Source organism: Struthio camelus, chromosome 5 (assembly GCF_040807025.1).
Source record: "Struthio camelus isolate bStrCam1 chromosome 5, bStrCam1.hap1, whole genome shotgun sequence".
Taxonomy (NCBI): Eukaryota; Metazoa; Chordata; class Aves; order Struthioniformes; family Struthionidae; genus Struthio; species Struthio camelus.
The window spans coordinates 14,967,953-14,993,814 of NC_090946.1; the positions used below are offsets into that span (position 1 = coordinate 14,967,953).

At 37.6% G+C, this 25,862-nt stretch overlaps 1 protein-coding gene across 14 annotated transcripts in view; it reads left to right on the top strand.

Moving 5' to 3' along the window:
- The window catches only part of CPT1A (carnitine palmitoyltransferase 1A), a 44,870-nt gene that overhangs the window by 8,847 nt on the left and 10,161 nt on the right, over nucleotides 1–25,862 (top strand). For all 14 annotated transcript variants that reach the window (XM_068944572.1, XM_068944577.1, XM_068944571.1 and 11 more), the window contains 14 exons: nucleotides 4,897–5,051; nucleotides 6,290–6,429; nucleotides 6,838–7,009; nucleotides 10,178–10,279; nucleotides 11,069–11,206; nucleotides 12,094–12,171; nucleotides 12,746–12,853; nucleotides 15,587–15,674; nucleotides 19,257–19,452; nucleotides 20,563–20,751; nucleotides 20,997–21,102; nucleotides 22,940–23,056; nucleotides 24,115–24,279; nucleotides 25,461–25,595. In XM_068944572.1, coding sequence (XP_068800673.1) covers nucleotides 4,911–5,051; nucleotides 6,290–6,429; nucleotides 6,838–7,009; nucleotides 10,178–10,279; nucleotides 11,069–11,206; nucleotides 12,094–12,171; nucleotides 12,746–12,853; nucleotides 15,587–15,674; nucleotides 19,257–19,452; nucleotides 20,563–20,751; nucleotides 20,997–21,102; nucleotides 22,940–23,056; nucleotides 24,115–24,279; nucleotides 25,461–25,595 — 1,875 coding nt within the window. In that variant the 5' untranslated portion in view covers nucleotides 4,897–4,910. The remainder of the gene's footprint in view (nucleotides 1–4,896; nucleotides 5,052–6,289; nucleotides 6,430–6,837; nucleotides 7,010–10,177; nucleotides 10,280–11,068; nucleotides 11,207–12,093; nucleotides 12,172–12,745; nucleotides 12,854–15,586; nucleotides 15,675–19,256; nucleotides 19,453–20,562; nucleotides 20,752–20,996; nucleotides 21,103–22,939; nucleotides 23,057–24,114; nucleotides 24,280–25,460; nucleotides 25,596–25,862) is intronic.

Below are 25,862 nucleotides of genomic sequence, written 5' to 3' on the forward strand. Positions count from 1 at the left end.
GTTTGGTAAACTTAGTTTGATTACTGATAGATGTAAGCCCAGTACGTAAATGCTATTCTGTAAATAGATGTTAAAAGTACCACGAAGATAACTTCAAACTAAATTGGTCAGCTGGTTTGTAAGTGGTAGTCATAGAATTAAGTCTTTCATCAAGGTCTTAGCTCTTCTGGGCCATGTGAGTAAAATCCCTCTTCAGTTTTCCTCTGCGTTTATTAACTTGCTTTCTTTGCAGGAAAAGTAGTTGCGGATGTGAAAGCTACGATCAAATAATATGTCTCTTTCCAGTGGATGTTTAGATTCCTATTAGTGCGAAGTGGCAAGGCTTGCCCTCTTCCAAAAGAAATAGCAAAGAGTAGAAAAATGTATCAGATAGGACAAGCAACGTATGGGAAGCAAGTGACTAAAATTAGTTCTGAGGTAAGAGGTGACCTAGAGACCCATTTAAAGGAGGTGAGTTGCTTTTTGTGAGGTGGTAGTGATGACTTTGTCTAACTTTTTTTCTTATTATTTGATCATCTTGTTATCTTACCATATCAGTTTATCTGTATAAAGCTTATGAAATTTGTAGAAACATGGAGAAGCTTCATACTCGATAGCATTTCCAAGAGTAATTGTTTCAGGAATTAGTACCTGGTTTTATGCAAAGCACTCTATAATACATTACACATAGCTTGTGTGTGGTGGCCTGGTAATTTTTAAGATATACATGGTAATTTTTCCATCTTTTAGACGTTATGTTTTGTATTATATACTTCAGGGAGACATTCACGATGACAAGTGACTTTTTACATGCCTGATTAAATGGAAGGATCCTGCATGTAGTGTTTCTTGTGGCTTCGGATTTCTCAGAGCTGAGGCCTTGTATCTTTGAACAGATAAAGAACACGTAGGGCCTAATGCGGAGTTGACTGTTCTGCATTTATACCTTGAAATCCTAAGTTCTGCGGAGCAGCATGGGAACCTAAAAAGTTAAACCTTGGTCTTTATAACGTAAATATTCTAAAGTTGCAAATAGTGCCCTAAGGAGGCTTTTATGCCTAGTAGACGTAGCTACATGTTTTTTGGACCTTTGTATCAGGGCTTAGGCTACAGTGTGCTGTCTGTTTTCTTGACTTAAGCCTGAATTCCAACCTAGCAGTATTTTGTTTGTAACAATGGAAAAAATCGTGGTAAGTTTTGATTGGCTTGAGCAGAGGTACAAAAAGGGAGGAGGAGAAGCATCTGCAGCTGTTACAGTGTGTTTGAGTCAGGCTAAATAAAACCAGAAAAGAATAAGGAACAGGCAGCTCTCCTTCAAAAAAAAAAAAATTCAAAGCAGGTTAAAGGGTCAGATGTATATGATTTATTTTTTAAATACATTAATATTTTGAAAGGACACTTAACTGAAATGGTTATTTTCATGACTAATTTCTAGAAATGATGGGGTTTCTTGTTTTGTTTTGTTTTTTTGTTGGTTTTTTTTGCCTCAGCTTAATTGCTAAGAAAATTATTAAGCTCTTGTTCATGGCTCACTGTTGGAAACAAGGTTAATTAGCACATGGCTCACTGTTGGAAACAAGGTTAATTAGCACATGTTGTGCAGAAATATTTTGCCGACCAAAACGCCTGAAGTTAAAAGGAGTTATTGTTTCAGTGGTGGTTAGCTGATTGATGTGGGTGCTGCCTTACCAACTTGGCAAGTCAAGTTCATAAATCCCACGCATGCGCCTCAGGCCTGTGCCCTTTTACCTACTTTGCTAGCAAGCACGTGACTGCAGAGGAATGTGGCAGAGGGGAAGTGTACAGCAGTTTATGATTAAACTGGCCTTTAAGAGCAAAAGAAGTGGCCAAAGAAAGGGACTTCAGGAAGTCTTTTTGCTGCTCAGCCGTAGTAATTCCGATAAACAGTAGTCTCAGCACAAAGACTGTAGTTTCCTTTTGAAAAGAAAAAGGAACAAGCCATATGTGTGTGGTTGTTTTTTTTTTTCTTGTTTCTGTTTTTTTTTTTTTTTTTTTATATCTTTCAGGATGCAGTAATACACTACTAGAACTAGATTTGTCTTTGTTTTCAGGGCTTGTTTATTTGATCCATGATTAATTCTTACTAGATGAATACTCTTTATACTTTTGGAAATGAGGACTATATTCTTTATGGAAGCTCATTTAGTTGTATGATCAGGTTAAATTTGAATTCATTAAAACTTCAGTTTGAGTCTGTCACTGTTTGTGCTTTATGATTAGTGCTATTTCTAACTTTTTTCTTAGACAATAGAAATGCATGTGCAAAACGGGGAAGAATTTCATGAAATTCCTTCTCTTCAGAAACAGAGAAGACGATAGTTACAAATACCCAGGCTGAGAAGCCACAAGGGAATTAAAGGATAATAGAAACTAGTTGATCCAGTACTTAAAAAGCACTGGCATCCCGGCATGTAAAATTCCATGCGTGAGCTGGAGAACCAGTTGGCCATTCTTGAGACAAATGTGGGAACCTGACTATCCATATAGGGAAATGGGTTTTTTTTCTTGTTTTGTTTTTGCATCCCAATCCTCTGTCTTGATAGTACCACTAAGCATATAATGAATTCATGACTTAAGTGCTCTCTCCTGTTGCAAATCCTGCTGAATCCAGACTGTACGATGTGATACTGCTGCCTGTCTCTGTTTTATTGCTATCTTGTAGTTTTGGTATTAAATTAGAACCAGTGATAACCAGTCAAATGAATGGGTAGACAGCAGGCTTTGGCTTCCTGATACTCATCTACAGCAGGGCCTTATGAATAAGCCCTCATTACTGACTGAGTCGCTAAGTACTACAAATTGCAATTGTCACAAGGGCATACAGGGCTATCTTAAAGCTTTTGAAGCTGGCATTCAAAGCTGATTTGGTTCCTTTGTCCTGATCGGACCCCGTATATGCACAGATCAAGTTGCAGATTACCTGTAGGTTGTTGTGAGCTTTAGCTGCTGTTCTGTAAAACCCAGATCAGGACTCTCAGCTTCTAAAACCTGTGCAATGGCTGATAGATTTTTGGAGATTAGTGAATTACCATCAGCCACTGTAAGCAGCAGGTGTATTGCAGAGTTTGATCATTGGAGGCTAATAGACGCTTTAGATATCACAAACAGTTACTTCCTGTTGGTAAACGCCATTATTAGAAAAAGCGTTAAGCAGAAAAAACAGGTTAAGTGATGTTGCACAGTATCTATGTTGCCTTTTTATTTCCTAGGCCTACTGTTACTGCGATGTTCCCAGTCCTGTACATTTCCTAACTGCCTACTTGTGCCCTTCTGCAACCCTTCTCTGCTCCAGAAGACTTTGACACAGTAGGATGTTTACAGCGTAGTGGAGCAGGATGGCAGTCGCAATAGACTTTTTTTGAAGTGCCCAGCTAGAAGCTGCGCTCTCGGCTGTGTGCTCTCACCAGCTGTTTAAGAGAAGAAAGTCTATCAGAATTTAAGTTTGATTAAAAAGTCTAACCTTCAGGTTTGCAAAAATAAATCTAAATTTGAGCCTTTGGCCTCAAAAGGCACAAGCTAGTACTTTCTTTTGATTTTGCTAGAAAGTAAATGAAAATGCCAGTGTCACCTTAGAATGCTTAGTGTTGATGGCATTGGGTTTTGTACTAGGAAAATGTGAAATTAAAACCTGCACTTGAATCCTGACCTACAGATGAGGTTCATGACCTCCTTTCCATATGTCCAAGAAGATACTGTTTTTGGATTGTGCGTAGAAGTTTCACTAAGCTAATAAATTCATATGGACAAGAGACTTTGGAATCACAGTGGTGGTCTCTGGAATATGTGGACTGAACCTTCCAATATTATACTTGGAGCCTAGCTACACAAATCTCTTTTCTATACTTTGATTGTAGGTACTCACACAACATTTCTAATGAAAATTAATAATGAGCAGGAATGACTTTTAGGATGTTTATATGGAAGTACTGATTGTAGAAGGAAAATAAGCTAGACAAAGATGAGTTGATAAAGAAGAGCTTAAAGTTCACTTCAGGATAACTGTGTCCTCAAACTGATTTGAGACACGGGCAAACTGGATCACAGTTGCAGTTCTGTTTTAACTGCTAGTGCTTTTTGTTTGAGCCCAACTGTAATGCCCGCCCATTATGATGGCCTTTTCTTTGTGTTAGCACTATTGTTGATTTTTCTTTGTTTGCATAGTTAAATTGAGCTGAACTTGTATTGAATTTTCTCTTCATTCAACTTTAGGTTTGTTTACGTGAAGGTCATTTTTCTGGTAGTTGTGCTTTCGTTTCCTCAACTCGGCTCAGCTTTGCTTTTGCTCTGATTTGCCAGTAAGAATCTCTGATCTACAGGGGCTACATACAATCAAAGAGCTGTATCTTAATTTCAAGTTTATTAGTCACAGCAGTAAGATGCAAATATTTCAGAGGAGGATATGGTCAGAAGTCACGATATTTTCAGCTAAGGTGAAGACTTTTGTCTAAGTAATTTTTGTAAATACTTTAATATTTTGAAAGAACACTTAGTCAAAACTAAGTATCTTTTGCTTCAAAATGACTAGAAAAGCATTTTCTGCATCTGTTTTATTGCTGCAGAATGAGAGGCTAACCACCTGATACACACTTTTTCCAAGCATAGCTTTAATCTTTTGCTCTGTTCTGAACTCTTATCAACTGCGTGTATGCTAAGAAAGCTTTAGTTCCATTTTCAGCAGTTCAGGTTAGAAGAGATAATGTAACTAATCTGCTGGAGCTCAGACTGAAGTGCAAGCATAGTCTATGGGGAAGGGGGTAGTGTCATCTGTAACTTTGTTTTGAGATGTCTCACGTAATGACTGAGAGCCTTGAGGATATTTTACTGGAAAATGGCTAGCTTTTAGTTCCTTTGAATAAAAAGGAAAAAGTAATTTTTCTTAACTTTGCTTTTTGACAGAACTCTCTCTAAAAATGGCAGAAGCCCATCAAGCGGTAGCGTTTCAATTTACAGTAACTCCAGATGGCATTGACCTGCGCATGAGCCATGAGGCACTCAAACAAATATACCTATCTGGTGTCCATTCATGGAAGAAGAAGTTCATCAGATTCAAGGTATTTAAGACTGACGCAGTTAGGTCTACCATACTTGATGTTTACTTAATGTTTTATCAACTTATTGAAGTTCTGTTTGAGTAAAACTTTTTGTGTCTATATGGCAAATAAAGATCCTTATTGTGAAAGATTTATGTGGGCTTTAGTTAAGACAAGGGATACTGAGAATTGTGGCACTGGGTGATGCTGTGCTAAAATTACAATGTGCAGGCTGACAGTGTGTGTCTTTTTGGTCCATTCTATAGAACCAAAATGATACAGATGTCAAAGTTAGCTATGCTTTTAATTTACTTTATTCTCTTCACGGAGATGATTTAATTATATTATCTTTTAGCTTAAGTCAGAAATGCAGCTTTTGGGGGGTTTATGGGGTGGGAGTGGGGTTAAGCCACATCACGTATATAAAGAGGTACAAGACTATATACCCTTAGTCTATGTACTCTTTACCAGAATGAAGGCTTGAAATTAGGGAGAAGTGTTCAGTATGTTCAGCTAATTTTTTGAACATCTGTCTTGCGTAAGTTTTGCTAAGTAGTAATGTTTCTGCTGTGTGTTATGGATATAAATGCAGCCGTCTGAGGTATTTGATCTAGATTGTTTGGAATTTATTAAGTTTTGTTCATGGCGCCGTAAATGGCAATATCTGTTTTATTAATAGCAACCAAGGAAACTGCAGGGTAACTTCATTATCTCTTTCAAATACATACTACTTAAGAAATTTTGTTTAAAACTACATTTAAAAGGCTGTGAGAAAGACTGTTTAAATGGCAGAGAGAGACTCGATTCTAATTTTCAGTGTCTTGTTCAGCAGAATATTTTTGCCATGCAGAGTATCTGTTTAGAAAGGCCTGACTCAGTGTAAGTGGGAACTACTTCCCACTAGTGGGGACTACTGAAGTGTCGCATGTTCCAAAGAAGCTTAATGATTTCAGTATTTTTAGGAAAGACTTACGGGCAGGATCAGTGTTGTCTGCAAAGACACTTCATGTTCCTTTCATTCTTGATATTGTTGTGACAATTTTCTGCAGCATAGCTTCTTTTTTATTCCTCCAGTAGTCAAACTTAACTATATCCATTCCCCACCTTATGAGTTAAGCGTGTAGAAGAAAATGTTGGAAAATCCTAACTTCTTGTTTAAAATTGAATGACTTGAATATGTTGATTTTTGTTTCTTTCCATGGTAATATGAAGTCAACCACTTTGGTATGAAAAAATTATGTGAAGGCTTTTCTTTCCAGAATGGAATTATCACAGGCGTTTATCCTGCTAGCCCATCCAGCTGGCTTATTGTAGTTGTGGGTGTGATGTCAACAATGTATGCCAAAATTGATCCTTCTTTAGGAATAATAGCTAAAATCAACCGAACCCTTGATACAACGTAAGTCAATTAGCATCTTACATTATTCCTCTAAACTGAATCAGTTTGACTTGTAACTCCTCTTCACGTAAACCCCACTGAAGTGCAACCAATTTTTGAACAGTGTGTTTGTGACAGAGTAAGCTTAATAAGCAAAAGGTTTAAGAGGTATAAAATGTGCAGGTTGTTATACTAGTGTTACTGCCTTTTTTTAATGAGCATTTGGGTAGCACAGTTGTCAACTTCTGTTGCCTTTGTGCTTGCTAGATGAGAGGATGTTTGGAAGCAATGTATTAAAAGGGGACAAACTGACGTGAAGCTTGGGTAATGCCTACCTGCAGTATTATGGGGCTTAGGAGGGCACTGTTAAATTCTCTTTAAAACGTAAAATGACGTTAATAGGTGCCTGCTGGCTTTTGTTTTAAATAGAGGCTATATGTCCAACCAAACACAGAATATCGTGAGTGGAATACTTTTTGGCACAGGGCTTTGGGTGGCCCTTATCGTCACAATGCGCTACTCTCTAAAGATGCTGCTTTCTTATCACGGTTGGATGTTTGATGAACATGGGAAACTTTCTGCAAGCACCAAGTTTTGGATGGTAAGGATATGTTGCCTTTTTGTGTTTTACCTTAATTTCTATCTAATCTATATTCAAAGCTCTAAAAGGGACAATTTTGTGTTTTTGGTGGTGGTATGTGGTATCTACCAAGCAGTTTGAATTGAAGTGCCTCTTTATTTTGCTTCTGTGATTGATCATCTTTAGTGATACTGTACTTGAAATTTTCTCAGTCTAGTAACTGATGGCCTTCTTATTGAAAATGCCTGACTTCAGGCCAGTTGTTATGCTGAACAACTAACCAGTTGTATGCCGCGTTTGTTTGTGATAACTTATCTTATGTTGAAATAAAATAGCATTGAATGTCCTTTCAATCCATTTAGCGATACATCTCCAAAATAAGTTGGAGATAAATGCATGAGGTAGGTGGGTTGTTATGCTTTTTTTCATGTACATGGAAACAGTGACAGAGATGGTAATGCTACCCCTTGTCAGGGTAAGATTAAACAGATCTGGCTCCTGTTGATAATGGTGGTGTTTTGGAAAAGGGTTTGAGAGGCTGTCCTTTCCCTTAAAGGATGTGGTGGGGTAAAGTGAGGGAGTAGATGAATTTGTGCTCCTAAGGAGGAAGTGGGTTTTTTTTATTACTCAACTCAATTGTTTCAACTTTCTCCAGTGTTGTAGAAATAACTTAAGATAAAATTAGTCTCTGCAGCCTCAAAGTTTAACTGATGTGTTAGGCTAAAAAAAGTGATGACTTATTATGGGAGGTTTTCAGTAATGAACATACAAAAATGATACACTAAAATAACTGAGTTTAATATTAATTTGTTACAAATGAAATTTCTAATTGATAGCTTCTCCTGGAAGTGATATCAAGAGCCTCATGGCTTGAATTTGTACAGTACAGGCTCTGAATGGTAAGGTTTTTGTCAGTTGCTTGAAGTTCTCACTGTCTGGGTTTTCAGCATGTCCTACCAAATAGGTATTTTAAAGCTGTTCATGTTCCCTTGTAACACCAGCCTTAAACAGTGTGAACTGCAGTGCTACTTACCATGCTCTGCTGTATATTATATTTTGGGGTTCTTAAGAAGCTCTTTCTGTTCTTGGTCTAAAAGGCAGATCGCTATAAAGGTGCATACCCAACAGTGTCTCATTCCTGTTTAATACAAAGTCTTATTTTAATCCCTTATTCTTTCTTTAACTATTTCCTGCCAAAGCAAAGACTGGTTTCCCTAATAAAACAGTACTGACTGCCTTGGTTTTCTAGACATTTATTACCTTTTGATATTCTGTAATTTGTTGGAGGGGTTTTCCTATTTTTTTTTCCTTAGCTGTTTCTCTGATTAAAAGTATGAATAACTGTTACTGTGAATTTACTGTCCTCTGTTCAAATAGTCATGCAGCTAGAAAAATTGGGCTTTGCGTTCAGTCATAGTGCAAAGTGATTCCAAGGCTTGTTGGAAATCTGGTGCTGCTTTTACGTTTAGTCTTTCTAATAAGTTAAATTTCTTGTAGCAGTAGTAGGGGAAAACTGCAGCTGCAGTTTTTAAAAAAAAAAAAAAAAAAAAAAAAATCTGCAAACAGATTCAAAGCCTGCTAGAATGACATCATTTGCTGTATCTGGATATGAAATCAGGAAAGTTAAGTGTTTTTGTGTGTGTCAGATCATCTTGTTGGGCTCAAACTGTTAAAATTCTCTAGAATAAGTTTACTTAAGAGAGAAATACCTTGAAATATGTTTGCTGTTAAGCTCAGTTGAGCAGGTAGCCTCTTTCTGCTTGAGAAAATTTCAGCCTTGCATGGCTTAAGAGTTTTGGAGTAAAATTGTTTCCTTTCTGCATGAACAAGTGTAGAAAGCAGCTCTTCTTATGACAGTCTGAGCTATCTTTGCCACCTGGCTTTAAACTTGTCTTGTCATGATGCACAATTGGATTTCTTTGGGCTGATCACTATGGCACATGCATGTACATATAACATCTCTCTGATGCAAATCCTTCTGCAGGGAGGTCTTTGTTCCTGGTTAACACTCTGCAATTCTTTACAGCTGTGCTGCCTGAAACAACCTCCTATAGCTGGGCTGACCAAGGAAATTGAGAGGAGAAAGAACTACATTTTAAGAAGCAGCTCTGTCAGTAGCTGAGAACTTTTTTGGCCAAGCTCTGGGAATTTAGTAATGAAATTATGTGGTCTATTTTCTTTTGTCCTTAGTTTAAATATTGGGCTTCACAGAGAAGGTTACACTGGATTGTTGGTGTAATACTTGCTCTTACTTTGATGCTGAAGTCAAGATATGTCCAGATCCTTCCATGTGTAGCCCAAAAGTTGCATGACCTAGACCTTCAGCCTCGTGCATGTTGCAGCTGAGGAATGGTCATGGATGGAAATGCTGCTTGTGTCTCCTATGGAAAATAGGAGATGCTGTAAAACCTAAAGCTGAGATGGGAACTGTTTTGCTGTGGCTGTTGCGTGTGGATTTTTTTTTGGTGTGTTTTTTTTTGTTTTGGTTTGTTTTTTTTTTTTTTTTGGTAACAGGAAAGACCGAGTATAACACTGGCATGCTTGCACAACTTGATGTGTTCAAATCCTGCAGTAAACCACCTGGGACAGATTCGTGCTTGAAGAGAAACCCTGTAACAGCAATACTATTATTGCTGTTGAGCTATAATTTTGGAAAATACTAGACCATGATTCCCAAGCCAAATTATAATATTTTATGATGGCTATAGTTATCTAGGTTTCTTAATTGAGTGTGAGGCTTGATAATGATTCCTGTTTTGAAGCACAGTGTAGATATTTTGTAGCATCTGCTGTATAAGTAAAAAAATCAACATGCGGACTTGCTTTTCTAATTGTGGCAGACAAAGAAAGTGCTGTGTAAATTTCTCTTTGTTTTGGGTTGGGATCAAGGTGTGCAATACATAAAGAACAATATTGCTTAGTAGTGAGAACACTGTCTGGGAAGTCAGGAGGTCTTGATAGCCCTCTCTCTATTCCACTGAACAAGTTGTTTAACCTTTAGGAAGTCAGTTTGTCAGTGCCTTGATTTCTTTGTGAAGCAGTGATAAGGGTATCAGTTTTTCTAAGTTTAGTGCAATGTCATTTACTGATGAAAAGAACTATGAGTTGCATTACGCTTTTCCTCTGCCATTCTCCTTTGTTGAGCCTAATAATGTGAGGGGTGTATTTTGGTTTTTGTCTTTTTTTCAGGCACTTGTAAAACTCTTTTCAGGACGTAAGCCCATGTTATACAGCTTCCAGACATCTTTACCACGGTTGCCAGTCCCATCTGTGAAAGACACAGTCAAGAGGGTATGCTGAAAGAATTTAACTCATTTTTTCGGTAACGCTGAATCCATCCACGTAGATGTCCTCATGGTCTTTTTCCATGTCTTATATAATCACTGTATGGTGGTATTAATATGGTCTACCAGATTATTTTAATTTCTGTGCAGAAGTGTTAAAGACTACAAGAGACAACTGAAAGCAATGGTAATTTGAAGCCAATAACTTGTTATTGGATGATATGATGTCAGTCAGTGTGGCACTATGTAATGAAGCATGACTTCCCAGGGTATCTGATAGCCTTTGACAGGTCTGTTTTTATCTTTCACAGCTTGAGCATATAGCGTGTGTCTTATGACACAAAATCTTATAGCGAAGTGTGCAGGTGAGATGGTATGTCACAGAAACTGAAGATTTGACTTCTAGAGGCTTAAAACTCCCTCTGCCTAATGTTGAAGCAGCAGTATCAATTGACTTAAGCAACAAAAGTAATTCCAGAAGCTGCCAACTTGCTATAGCAAAGAAAAAAAGAGAATTTAAAGCTGAAATAATGAATTCTTCATGTAAAACATCTTTGGAAAAGTCACCTTTTTCATGTGTGACTTGCTGACAAATGCCTGGAAAAGATTTCTCTGCAGTTTGAAAGTGTGTGCTGGGTGCAGGAGGTTATACCCTTAATTTAACAACATAATACTTGCAACCCTATGAATTGAGCCTGAGTACTCTTTGTCTATTGTTCAAGAGTTTTGTGAAGAAACGATAACAAGCCACAGACCAGTGGCTACACTGAACACTGATTCTTTTCTTCTCTTCTAGTATCTGGAATCAGTTCGGCCACTTATGAATGATGGAGAGTTCAGAAGAATGGAGGGTCTTGCCAAGGATTTTGCATTTAATTTGGGACCAAGGCTTCAGTGGTATTTGAAGCTAAAATCTTGGTGGGCCACAAACTATGTAAGTAGATAAATAAGAGAGATATCATTTAAATAACAATTTAATTTGTTCCCTGTTGTATTTCTGCCTTAGTTTTCATTCTTTCTGAAACTGAAAAGAAGGCAATAAAAACGACCTAATATTTGTGTGTAGTACATTTGAGACCACTTAATTTGGACAGAAATAATTCCATGTGGATAACATGGTAAGCAAGCAATGCAGTGAGTGGAACTTGAATGCATGAATCCTAGTCTTGTATTCGTTATTCTGGAGCAGGCTACTTACCTTTTGCTGCTGTCCGTGGTAGCTTTTGACTTCTGTTTATTTGTTGGTTAAGCTAATTTATAACTTAGCCCTGGGCCTGGCTGCCCAGACAGTTTGTGAGAGTGATTTAGGTCAACTTTTTTTATTTAAAGCAGCTAAAAGGTATAGAAGAGAAACATAGGCAAGAATCAGAATGATGTATGTTTCTTAGAAAGAAAAACCCATGCTGCAGTGTGCACAGTGAGAGATGTGTAGCATAATTCCTTTCTAAACTGTTGAGTAACACTTAGCTGCACACAGTAGTCTGAAGTGAACTGCAGAGTCCCTACGGTTACCCTGGCCTGGCTTAGGCCGAATAACACTCGGGAGATCTGATGTGTTCTTCAGCTAACATTTAAAATGCAACTTTTTCAAAAGCATATGATCAGAGAGTTGCAGGTGAATTTCTGATTTAAGTTTTATGACTCTTTTTGTATTAATATTTAAGGAAACTAACCAATAAAGTGTGTGTGTGTGAGGGAGCACTCTTCTTTTAAGTATTGTGTTGCATAGGGTTGTGGTGTTGTTAACCTAGCAGAAACTGTAGAAACTTTGAGATTTTACTTTTTTATTTTTTTTTTCCCTCTTCCTCCTTCATACTGCAGGTTAGTGATTGGTGGGAAGAATATATCTACCTTAGAGGACGTGGACCAATTATGGTTAATAGTAACTATTTTGCAATGGTAAGTAAATACTAAAAACACCTCACATGTCAAAGAGGCGCTGTAAAAGTTCTTCTGGGAATCTTATTTCTTGATATCTTCCTTTTGGAACTCTGTTGCCACGAAGCATGTGACCTTTGTTTTTCTTTCTTCTAGTATAAGCTGCAGGCCATGTCTTAAAGTACAGAGGTAATTTATGGAGATTGAGCACGTCTGCCAGTTAGCCAGACTCATGCAGTAATGACTTTTTATAGTTATTTGCTTACTGCAATAAGCATTGCCTCACCTTGCAAAAGCTCCATGTAAAACTTTATAGATAATGCAGTTCAATGAGGTGTGTGCTCGTAATCGCAGATACCTCTTCTAGAAGTAAAAATGTAAAAGGCCCTGATATTAAAAAAAGGATATAGAAAATACAGCAGTCAAATTTGAAGCCATCAAGTCACTACAAGAATGCACTTTGTATGTTTTAAAGCCTTTTCTGTAATGACATCAGAATAAACTTCAAGGAAAAAAGTGGGTGAGAAGTACGTAAATACTTTTCTCAACCTAATGTGGTACTCATATTGATTTCTGATTCTTATGTACTTTACAGGACTTCCTTTATTTAGCTCCCACTACCCTGCAGGCAGCTAGAGCTGGTAATATTATCCATGCTATCCTGCTCTACCGGAAGAAACTGGACAGACAAGAAATCAAGCCAGTATGTATATCAGTTTAAATGGTTTCTGATCTTTTCCAGCACAGTCTGTAAGAAGTAGATCAATTTTTTAAATTTGAGGAGGGAAGGGGAATATCTTGTGTCAGAATTGCACATAAGATGTAACTAAATTTGTGGAGTCAAACTGGGCTGTCATCTAAATTGTGCAAGGATGGAAACTACCAACTGTCAAAAATACAGGCCTCTGTCATCTAAAAAAAATCCTCTATATTTGCAGTTCTTAAAAATAACATGTGTGTTTTTGCCCAAAAGACAAACAGGGGCTTGTACTTCCATCTGTTAAGTATTTAATCTAACAGAAGTTACTGGTATGCACTAAGCATGCAATGATACTTTTGAGCTGCTGAAATCATGTTTTGCTACTAGGAAATTATGTTCACATATTTCCTGCTAAAACTATTCTTAAAGGAGAATTTTAAATAATCTTTGGAGTAGCAGCAGATGGATCATATAAAGTGGGTTGTATTGTATGCTGAACTTTAAACTACCCTTGAAAGCAAGCAGGACATACTTATGTGGCTCTTTCAGATGTCCTTGTATAGTTGCCTAGCTTAAGTAAATCTCCCAAATGGGAAAAACTGATTGACTTAGTTTATCAAATAAACTGTTAAAATACGGTTGTAGCTGGGATTTACTCTTTTCTTAACCTGATGTAACCCTGAGGCTAGGCTTTTTAAAAAAGAAGGTAAACATTAAAACCAAAAATCTCTGAAACAAAATGTAAGAGATTTCATGACTTACTCAAAATACTTATCTCATACCATCTCAGGACACTGGGCTTCCTGAGAGCTTCAGTATCGTTCAAGCAGGCAACATTCAAGTGTTAAATTTATTTCTATTTCTTATTTTTTTAAACAAAACCCTAGCCTGCATACTCATTCTATGACACTGAAACGGATACAGCATGTGCCTAGCGTCACACACCCAAAGAAACACTAAGAAAATGGTTTCTAAGTGGTTGTACTCTTCAAAGCAGGTATCCTAGAGAAATTCTTATGTTGTCTTGTTTATGTTACTTAGGCCGTTGGAACATATACAGTGTGTCTCAGAAATCCTATTAGGCAGGCAAAACTGCATTTGAGAAGTTCCAGACTTCAGAGAAAATTAGACCCTGATTTGGATTTTGTATCTGTAAGAAAATCTATCTGAAAAGAGGGCAGCTGAGTAGTTGCTAATATTGCTTTATAAGGAACTTTCAGCAAAGGTTTTCCTTGTACCTCTGTTGTATTGTGTTTTCTCTTGCACACTGGCTTCAATGAAGGCAGTATTGCTAGGTGTTACTAAATGTTTAGTATCTAGTAATAGTTTTATTAAATTTTATCCGGCTTTATTCGTAGGTAGTGTTATCCCTATGGCATTTCTGCGTTCTTTGATTTGTATTTTGAGTGTAGGATTCATCTCTCAAAATGTGGATAACCATGGTGTTACATGTCTCACCAACTTCTAGTTATGTGACCAATATGCTGTCACCACTGCTAGGGAAGAGGTATTCTGTTCTCTGTTAGCCCAAGTATTCATACAGCTGGATGGTTCTTTTGCTTTGACACTGATGCTTGCGCTCAGATGAAGTTTGGTTGGTTTTTTTTTCTCCACTTCACTGTGTAGTTCTCTGAACTTAGGCTTTGATAGAAGGAGGGGGAGCAGTAAGAATAGTGGCTGAGAACGAGGGTCGGAGGGTTTTTTTTTTCTTTCAGTAGTAGTGCTAGTTGTATGTTGGCTTAGCTTTATGCTGTAGTTTCACAGATGGCTTTTATCTCATTTCTAGAGTCAAAGTGGGCCCTTCAAAGGGCATTTTATATCTATATTTTAGATATCTCTCTCAGGAGGAGGTCCTTTTCCTTTGCAAGTGCTTTTAGTTTCAGGACTCTGAATATTCATTAACAGTAATTTACACTTAACTAAATTCAAGCTGCTGCTGTGCCTTCTCCTTCTGTTGTAGCAGCACTAGCATGTGCCTGACTGGTAAGTAAGAACAGGGAGCTCCTTTGGCTGAAAACAAGTCATTGCTCTTACTGAGCTCATGTTCAGCCAGATAACTTTTTGACGCTGCTTGGTGTGCAGTGTCATGTAGTGCCAGCACAAGGGGTAGCTGGGACAAAGGGCTGGACCTTGAGGCCAAGAGGTGGTCAGAGGCCACCTGAATGTGGATGAAATTAAAATTCTGAGGAATATTGCGCTCCTCTCTAGGCAGCAAAGATGGGCCAAGTGAATCCCACTCTCAATTTCTACTCTGTTCTGTGGCTGTGTGGGTTGTAGTGAGCAAATAAATGCTGAAAGAATGAAGTATTTCTGTTGGTGGTCATGGCAGGGATGCGATTATTTGTACGTAACTGAAAATCTGAGGATTTGAACTTTTAAACTTATTTGTGGCTCCATAGGAACAAAAGATAAGAAATTAAGAGATAATGCCTGCTCCGTGTGTATATTTTGCATCCAGACTGGCCACTGAAAGCTCAGATTTCAGTTGATAGTTTGCTTCACTCATCCCTTCTGAAAGGGGAGTTTTTAATAGGGATTTAAAAAAAAAAAAAAAGAAATGCAGCTACTGGAATGTCGGCAGAATCTTCCATGTTCAAGGGAAGACAAGGAACAGAAATTTGAGTTGATGCATTTTAAATTTTGTGTTCTACAGCCTGTCTTTAACCAGACTGTTTTTACTTTCCTTGTTATTTGCTGATTATATAAAACTACAATTTCGATCTGTTTGTGGCATAGATTCTTCTGCTGGGATCTACTGTTCCACTCTGCTCAGCTCAGTGGGAGCGGATGTTTAATACCTCCCGTATCCCAGGAGAAGAAACAGGTAAGCAGGACCAGTCAAGGACGAGGAGCACCTTCAGGGAATTCAAACTGGGTTTTCAGGGCATTTTCTGCTGAAATCTTACTTTCCCAAATGAAGGTCTGAAAGATGTAAAGGACACCGTTACAGTTGTTTCAGAATTTAATGAATCGCAACAAAGTGCATGAATATTTTTCCTTTTAGAGTGACTTAAACTTCAGTGTTTTCTGTTTCTTTCTTTCTTTCTTTAAAGGCTGACTTCAGGAAATTGTTGCCTGCCCTGTGTTTTATAACCTTTCCTTTTCTCCCTTCTACTCCTTCAGGCTCCTTTGGTATCCATGTTATGTTTGGGAAAGCTGTGTTCTCTTATCTCAACCATTTTAAAGTTTATCTTCTTTTGTTTGCTTGACTTTCCTTTTTTCCTTTCAGCTTCTGATTCACTATGCTATCTCAATGCATTGAACATACGTTCATACTGAGAAGAACACAAGTCGTTTACCTGGCTTAGAGACAGGAACAGTGTTAGTCCTGTCAAGGATTTTAGCACCACTGTTAACTGTGACCGTGTGAATGCGTTATAAAATATCAGCCACACTAAGAGAAGTGTATACTCTTTTTTTCCTTAGTTCTTGTCCTGCCCCAACTCCCAGTTATGAATTAATTATCCTAAGTTGTGAGTAACTTAAGTTTTTACATGCTGAATAAAGGGAGGCAGCTGTTGACCTACAGCAGAGTGGTTTTCTCCTGGATCTGCCACTCGAACTTCTGCTTGTTGTGGGACACATGATATTTTTACATGGCACAAACAATCATGTTAGCCCAGGAGAAGAAAAAATTGTCTTTCCATGTATGCATTCTCACTGTAGGTCTCTCTGTAGGTGTACATATGCTCTCATTTCAGACTATAGAAGTTGAACCTCCCTTGAGGGAGAGGCAGCTGAATGCATCCACTAACACTGTGCTAGACCCAAAGTGAAATGACACGTGCCCTGCATTTATGTCCTCTTAACTGCCCATTAAAGTGTTAACCATGTAACTCTGGGATAATTCAATCTCTTTTTTTTTAACCTGCCTTCCATTGCATTGCATATTAATAAATATATAAATACTTATTCTGTAGTGAGTTGGAGCTTTAAAATGCATGCATCCGGCTGTCCTAAAAGTTCTAAAGAGCTTTAAGCTTTTGCAACTTTAAGGGCCTCATTTCCATATGGTGTTTGAGTTTGGTGCTTAGGAGTCAATGGCAAAACTCTGACAACTTGTTGTATCTTAACATGAGAGCAGTCAATGCATCATCTCTGAGGGTCAGGGAAATCCAAGATCTTGCAGCTTATTCTTCTGTATGGTGCTGTTTTTCTACAGGTAGTGTATCCCTAAAGGCTCATCATGGGGTTTCTCCCCAAGGTGGCCTCTACAGCTCTGTCAGCCACAAACAATTGCAAGGCTCAAGCTTATCTTTGTTCTTGATATTAAAATGGCATTTTTTTCCTCCAGTGACAAAACTCAAAGGAGGCATGCTTCTTCTAGAAACGTTAGCATTGGTAGCCAACAGGTGAAAGAGAATGTTGCTATCTCCCTTGACATTCTTTGTGAGAAGTAAACTGTAATCATCTCACAGTTGACCCTTTTTTTTTGCAGTTGGGGTGCTTTCTGTAAGACCTTGAGCAGCTATACCATAGGCCTCTGATCCGGGTATCTGCTGAACAGCCTCTTGGAATTGAATTCACATGTTTACCTAGTACCGTGCTGCTGTGGCAGCATACAGAATAGAATGCGGCATTTGTCTGAGTTATCCTCAGTCATGATTAGAGTGGAAAAGAATCACTGGTAATTTGGAATGCAAAAGGGGGTATTGGTTAGTTACCTACACTGGGAATGTACATGCAGACTGTTACTTGAAGATAAGAGATGTTTTTTCTTTCCAGAACTACAGTTTCTTTGATATGTGTAATCCACCCTTATGTTCTAACTTGCCTTTCAGAACACTAGTTCTGCTGACTAAAAAGCTTAAGAGTTTCGAAATGGACACAGGGATATATGTCTGTTTCTCTCTTCCTTGCCTACATGCAGTGCATGCAGAATTGCTGACATGTACTCTCCTGTATCAAACAAGTTTTCAGTGTGTGGGTGGTGTTATCCAGTAAACAAAGCAATGAGCCTGTAGCAGAAATCGGGGTTTTACTCCCAGTTCAGCTGCTGGTCTTTTGGTAGATCACTGAGGAACTATTTCCCAGCTATGCCTCACCTTCCTTATCTGCAAAATTGACAAAAAGGTATCTCCCTAATGTGGAGATCCATGATCATGAACTATAGCATTAACTGTGGTCTTCATAGTCTTAGATACTACTAGCATGTTTTAAAAATCTGCCTTTTGGACAACTGTAGTGTATGAGCTATTATTAGTTGGAGTACTTTAGGTACTGAATGCACTTACCTTTGCATGTCCCGCCTTTAAATGAGGGATCTAAAAGATAATTGTTGGTGCTCTGCAATTATTGTGAAGTCAGTTGATGGTATAGATAACTGATCTCGTTTTTTTTTATGTATTTGCACTCAAGACATTGTCCTTTTGTATAGACACATGTACGTGACACCAGCACAGATGCTTTGCTGACTCTGGTTGGGGTGTTGGAAAAACTCACAGATGATTGCTCTGCTGCTTTTTTTGCCCTTCTGTGGGCTACGGTCTCCAGTGCAGGAGCAGAAGAAAGAAATGGGTGGTTTCTCCTCAGTTCACGGCTATATTAATGGACTCGGAAATCTACTTGATGGTTGGGGAGTGGTGCTTAGGCAGATCCTACCACTTTTGTCACAGGCATTCTATCTTTAGCAGAAATGCCGAGAGGATAGCCAACGGCTCAATAAACACATAACCGCTTCTGATCAGCGGATGGAGCTTATCTAACAAAACCTTATGGCTAGCTGAGAGCACCCAAAGTATAGAGCACCTTCTTAGTACAGTTTCCCAAATTTCTCAGATTTCTGGCTGCTTTTCTTAGGTTTGGTCCTCATTTTTGTAAATAAAGAGAAATTTACGGTAGTCAGCGAAAGAGAAACTTAGGCTACAACATTGCACTTTATGGCCATGCATGGAGCATTCTGCTCTGTATCTGCCAGGATAAATGTGACCAGAAGCTCATAGGACTAAATTTGGGCTTTCTTATGGGGGGGGATTTCTCCCAGCTTGCTCCAAGAGCTGGCTAGCTCCTGAACACAGATATTTTAAAAGTACCTTCACACAGACTCATCTAGCATTCTTTTGTTGACTGCTTAATCAAACTACAGAATCATAGCTCACTTCTCAGTTTCTGAAATGCAGATTTAGTTGCTTAATGTTAGCATCCAGTGTGGAAACTGTTGGTGCTATATATGCAAATAATTATCAAATCTGAGTATTTGACACTTTAATGCAGTATTCTTTGTGTGCTTAAATCTTGAAGTAACAAGGGGTGCCCGTACTGGTAATTGCTACTTGTTAAAATAAATAAGCTGGACTTACTGGTAGAACATGCAGTAAGCATCTGAGGTTGTTTAATGCCAAATGTTTAGTGTATTAATGTTTTGAGACTTCAGCTTTGTTTTCACGTAATTTACTTGTAATTCCAGATACTCTCCAACATGTGAAAGACAGCAAACACATTGTAGTGTATCATAAGGGACGTTACTTCAAAGTGTGGCTCTACCATGATGGTAGACTGTTGAAACCCCGAGAAATTGAACAGCAGATGCAAAGAATTCTTGACGATGCTTCAGAGCCTCAGGCTGGTGAACAGAAGCTAGCGGCTCTTACTGCAGGAGATAGGTAGGATTATTTTTCACGTTAATTCTAATAACTTGGTGATAGTTGCATAATGCACTGGTTAAGTGTTGGCTTTGGAACTTTTAAAACCGTCGACTGTCAGTTGAGTGTGTCACGACCACTGATTTCATACATTGGTGACATGTAACACCTGCTCAGCTGCGGTTAAAAGTAACTTGGTAGTGGCCACCCTGTGTGCAGACTCCCTATGCTTCTTGGGACTCAAAGTTTCCTTGGATTGTGGTTATTGTAATAGTCGTAAATGGAAGCTTTCCAGTACTGAGCATACTTAAATCTGTTCTGGGTTCAATTTGTGTCTTAAAGAATATCTTGAAATTTAGGACTGAGAATGTGAACTCAGTAGCTACTACCGCATATTCATGATTTGAATCTACACAATAAAGCAGTATTTAACTAGTTGATTCTAGATGCAAGATAATTGAGTTCAGTTGAATTGTTGACAGGCTTGCAGTTCAATCTGTCTAGTTGCTTCTGGACACTGGAGAGGAGGAGTCTTGAATTTCAATGCACTTTTTTACTAAGTGGTGTTCCTTTTCACACATGCTTCAAAAAAAAAAATTTAGTTGGAAAAACATTTGAATGTATAAGTAAACGTGGCACTACTGTATAGAAATTCCATTGTGAATGTTTGGGACTACTTTAACTTCAAATATGTTTGGGGCACTTATTGTTGACCTTTTCATGGAGATTTACCCAGACTCTCTTGTTGTAACAGCTAAATATTGGATATTAATATCTGTGGATTGTTTTCATGCCTTGTTACTATTTGATTTTTTTGTTGTGTAATGGATGTTTTGTTTTATTCACCTACAAACGTAGGTGATATAGACTATACGTCTTACGTGTAGGCAAGATACTGAATTTTGGGAAAAAATAAGCTTCAAATCAGAGTGATGATATGTGAGTTAGTTCCTAGGATTCCATTGTACATATACTTTCAGAACTTTCCCGGATAGTATAGTTTCAATACAATGAAAGTAGATGCGTTAAATTTGATTAAAAAACCACATGGATTGTTTCGCAATAATCTTAACTTTGCTAAAACATGGACTAATTTGCGTAAGCTGGTCATAAACCAAATTCTTTCTACAGAGTACCATGGGCTAAGGCTCGGCAGGCTTATTTTAGCCGTGGAAAGAACAAACAGTCCCTAGATGCTATTGAAAAAGCAGCATTTTTTGTGACTCTGGATGACATCGAGCAAGGGTACAGGAAAGAAGATCCAGAGACATCACTGGATATGTATGCAAAGTCCCTAATACATGGCAGATGTTATGACAGGTACAGTATTCGCTTTGTGGAAAATCCCTTCTCTTTGATATGACTGTAGCAATTCACATATCTTAATACATATGAATTGGTGTCCTACGAGCTGATAAAATTATGCCTGTTTATTTAAAATATAGAAAGTTATGCATTTGTAGGTGACTTTGTATGAGAGAGATCAAATTTCTCTTATAGCATAAAAATCTTTTTTAAAAAAAGGACACAAAACCCTAGAAAAAAAATCTAAATTTCTTTTTTAGGTGGTTTGATAAAACCTTCACTCTTATTGTGTTCAAGAATGGCAAAATGGGCCTGAATGCAGAGCACTCTTGGGCAGATGCTCCTATTGTTGGACACCTTTGGGAGGTAAGTGTTTTATACAGACAGTTAATGCAGATGATGTGATGTTGTCCATGCAACAGCCCTGAAGATCAGGTGGTCCCTTTAAGTCCCATGTGTTTATGTTGCTGATAAGTGATTATGGGACTGCTTCTGTCTGACTTTAACAGTGACTGTAGAATTTAAAGGAGCTTGCTAAAAATAGGTTGCTTTGTCTTAATTTAGTGGTCATAATTGTAAATTAATGAGCATTGGTGTGTTCATGGGAAACTGATAAAGCACCTCAGCTAACTTGTCTATAGTATTCTAAGTCAATGGATTCTTGCCCCTACGATAGGACATTTTATTTTGCAAGTATACATGCTCCTGAAGAACTTAGTTCTTAAAAAAAAAAAATAATAATAATAATAATAATTGTACACTTGGGTTTAAAATTTAAGGAAATGATACTGAGTTTAACTGTTCCTCTAAGCCGTTGTGTCATGAGCTACAGTTTGATATGCTCTAAGTTGGCTGATGTATGTATTTGCAATGAATGGAACGAATGCACTTTTTGGCAGGCTCATTCATCATGAGCATAATTTATTGCTTGAAATCCTTTTTGTTTGTTTTTTCCTTTTGAAGCTTAAAAATACAAATTGTAATGTGACTGCATCTCAAAACAATTTCATAATTGTCATAGTATCATAATTCATAGTAATTTCATTACTAGCTAATTCTGATTTCATTATGCATTTGTGCAAATGAGTCTCAGGCCTGACTGCCTCAAGTCACTTCCTGATTTTGTTGTCCGAGAGTATCCATTTGCAAAAAAACAAAAAATCCTAATTATAATCTCTAACTGGGGAAGAAAAGACAAATCTGAATTGATTAGCCTGACAGTCTAGTTCTGACTGGCTGTTCTGCTCACTGGAAAAGAGTTGTTTTTTATTTCCTTCTAGAGAATGATTTGTTATATTTCAATTCATATCTCTGTAATCGAGAATTACTATACGGTGTCCCATTTCCTGCTAAGAATTAAAAAGCCTAAAATAAACAAGCTATGAAATGAAGTTCTATTTTTAGAAGAAATTACAGTGAATTAGAACATGCCACCCATGAAACAAAATCTGTCTGCTAAGTGAGAAAGCTAAATTAAACTTCAGATTAGAAATACGTGTGTAGAATGCGTAATAGCTTCTTGTCAAGTTTTTTTCTTTCCCTGTTGAGCAGATCTGTTTACTTTTACACTGAAAACACTGTTTGGAATCTTGTAGGACAGAGTCTTTTTTTTTTTTCCCCCCCCTCTTTTCTGTACTTTGCTGTAATGGTCATCTTGAAAACATTCCATTTTCCCACTCAAAAGCTGTAATGCACATATTAAATATATTGCAATATTAAGTAGGATGTAAATCTTAAAGGACAAAGTGTGATTAAATTCTTGCAGGGATATGCACTTACTGTGAAATATACTGTTTCATGATGGACGAGTCTTAACAGGTAACAAACTTGCAGCATCCCTAGAATCTAAATTGAACAAAACTTGTGAAATCTAAGACTTACTATTAACAGTAACAACTTTAGGGTGTGTTTTAATTGAAACCTTTTAAATACATGAGTAACATCCTACAAAAGGCACCAGTGTAGTTGTATGGGTATTCTTGTGCATATTTGGTATTCTCCCACTCGGGATGCAAGTAAAAATGCCTTAAAATAAGAGGTAGAACAGAAGGCTTCCCTTGTAGCTGTTTTCAGAATTTGGAAATGGTTGTATATTGTATTTCACTGTGGATTGAAAATGGAGTATACTGATTTTACACACAGCTGTCAAATTAGTATTTCACTGTTATGTGTTGTAATTCCAAAGATGTACTGTTTTTTGCAGAATGTAATGGCAACCGAGTATCTTGAACTGGGCTATTCGGAGGACGGACATTGCAGAGGAGATACCAATCAAAATATTCCTATTCCTACCAAACTACAGTGGGAAATTCCAGAAGAAGTGAGTACAGAACAACTAATGGTTTGGGGAAGGGGTTGCTCTTTTCCTGAGTAGTTGCATCACTTCAGTAATCACCTTACTGATACGGTGCTTTAACTTCTTGAAGGGTCCCATCAGCTATGTATTTCACGTACATGGACGTTCATTAGTTTTTTGATTTAAAAAAAAAAAAAACATGGTTAAGTTGTTTTACACCCCTTTCAAAATTCTGGCTGGAAAACGTCACTTTTTTGCTAGAGATCTTTCTTCTTGGTAACGTGTCAAAAATAAGTGGCCACCTGTTTTAAATAGTAACTGTACTACAACGAGGTTTAAGTTGTTGGGGTTTCATTGCTGTTGTCACAACAGATGCTCTTGAGAACAACGTTTCCCTGAGACTGTCTTTTTTGTGTCCAAAATTCTGTTTACATATCTAATAAAACTTGTTTTTTTTCCTGATTTCAAGAGAAAGTGCTCTAACCCTATTTAGATTTTAACTTTAAAATGGTAGTGGTTGGTGATATGGTTAACTAAGCATGTATGGCAGATCAGAAACTACATAACCATTGCCATTCTATATCTATGTATCATTTTTCTATGTTCTAGTGATCTGAAAAGTCTTAATGGGGGAGTGTAATTCTGTTGGACTTCAAATATGTATGTTTAACTCTCCTGTCAAAAAACTGAAAGTCCAAAGTTTGTTTTTGTTTTGTTTGTTTGGGGGGGAGGGAGGCTACTTGAATCTTAACTATCAAGCGAAGATTTCTCCTCTCCTCTCTGAAAGGAAGAGTATTTAGACAATGACGTTGATGGGTATGCATAATAGCAAGATATCTTTTCAGCTAAAAGTATTTGTACTTTTTCATCAGTTCTTTCGAGTACCATTGAATGTATGCATATTTGTATATTTGCATGTTTGTGTAAGTATATATTTATATGGTTTATATATGTTAAAATATATTACAATATTGTGTAAATATTATGTTATATATAACGTGATGTATAAAATGTTATGCGTAGAACTAAATATTCGTGTGTGTGTGTGTATATATATATGAGAATCTTTTTTTTTTTTTTAGTGCCAAGAAGTGATTGAGAGGTCTTTGAGCACTGCCACAGCTCTGGCAGATGATGTAGACTTCCATTCATTTCTCTTTGATACTTTTGGGAAGGGGCTAATCAAGAAGACAAAAACCAGCCCTGATGCCTTTGTGCAACTTGCCCTGCAGCTTGCTCACTATCGGGTGAGAACAGACTGTTTCGAGCCTATAGAACTTCATTAAATTGAATGTAATACCTTTGTGTACTTGGGATTAGAAATATATGGCTGTGTAAAGTACATAGGCCTTGAGTCTATGCAAGGTTATTAAAAACGTTCAGTGGAAGCAGAACAAGCCCTAAATAGGTTACTAGCTGGAAATTCATTGTCCAAAGGTTGAATTTTTGATGCTTAGGCAGATTTTTCTCTACTGCTTAGAGATAGATCAGCTAGGTATTTTGGACTTGAAAGAAATAGATATGAAAATTCAAGCAGATGTGTTAGTAACTTTACAGTCTAAACCATATTAAACTTATTTTTTAGTTTGGAGTCGTCTTTAGGTCAGTAATCACGGACGCTCCCTAGCAAGATTAATGGCGAGATTACTGCCTATGTGTTTCTCTTAGTCTCCCTTTTCTAAAACATGTTTTTAGATAACACCTGTGTATTAGAGTGCCTCTGTTCTTGCTTTCTGGCTGTCATTGTTGAGATACTGTCCTACTCTTTTTGTTATGTAATTACAAATGGAATGTCAAAACATGTAGATCTCCTGATTGCTGTCACCACTCAGTCTTCGCTGCTGTTGCTTAGGGGGGCTACAATGCAAGTACTTTGATTTATAAACTCCTGTCGTTTAGTTCACTTTAATCCGTAGATCCTGTGTATCTACAGGAAATACGGAAGCCATGCTTTTTGGACGAGCAGACTGTTATCTGTTCTCTTGTACTCGAGAAAGCTCCACGCAGCCATGCCTCTCCATGCTATAAAACCTTTTCATTGTGGAAATACTCTTAAGAACATCATAGTTATTTCTAGACTTCTCACCACAGCCCTGTTAATTTAGGAAGCCACTGAGCTTTCTGATGGATCTTTGATAGTGTTTGATTTAGGTTCGATTGTGAAGAAGCTAAGAAAACTGAATGCAAGATGTGTAAAATAGTCTTTGTTAGTTTGGTTGTTCTGATAGCTCTTACCAAATTGCCATTATTAATCTTACTTTGTCTTTATTGTCCTTAGGTAAGATTGCTAATAGTGGACTACTAAAAGTGTAGGTTGTCAAATGTAACTTGTGGAGTGATTCATATCCTGTATGCTTACCTTCAACTCTCCCCGAGAAAGAGGAACAAAGTCTGGGTAAACTGAAGTTGCTGTTTTTCTCCTTTCAAGGACATGGGAAAATTTTCTTTAACATATGAAGCCTCTATGACCCGCTTGTTCAGAGAAGGCAGGACTGAAACTGTTCGCTCGTGTACTGTCGAATCCTGTAATTTTGTTCGAGCCATGGAAGACCCATCTGAAGATGTAAGTTCACTGCAGTATTTCCTAATACGATGCATAAGGCATATGCGTTATCACTGGATAGCCATGTAATTTCCCAAATAGTTCTTAAAGACAGATGCATTTGTTTTGAGGAATTAACTGCAGCATAAGATAATCGTCTGCATCCTCTGTCAATAAGGGCAGGACTTCAAGGCTACAATAAAAGAGAATGGCGGTAACTTAACGAGGTACACTGATTCTTACAACTCACAAAACTGAAATGACTCATGAATTTTTATGATTTGTGAA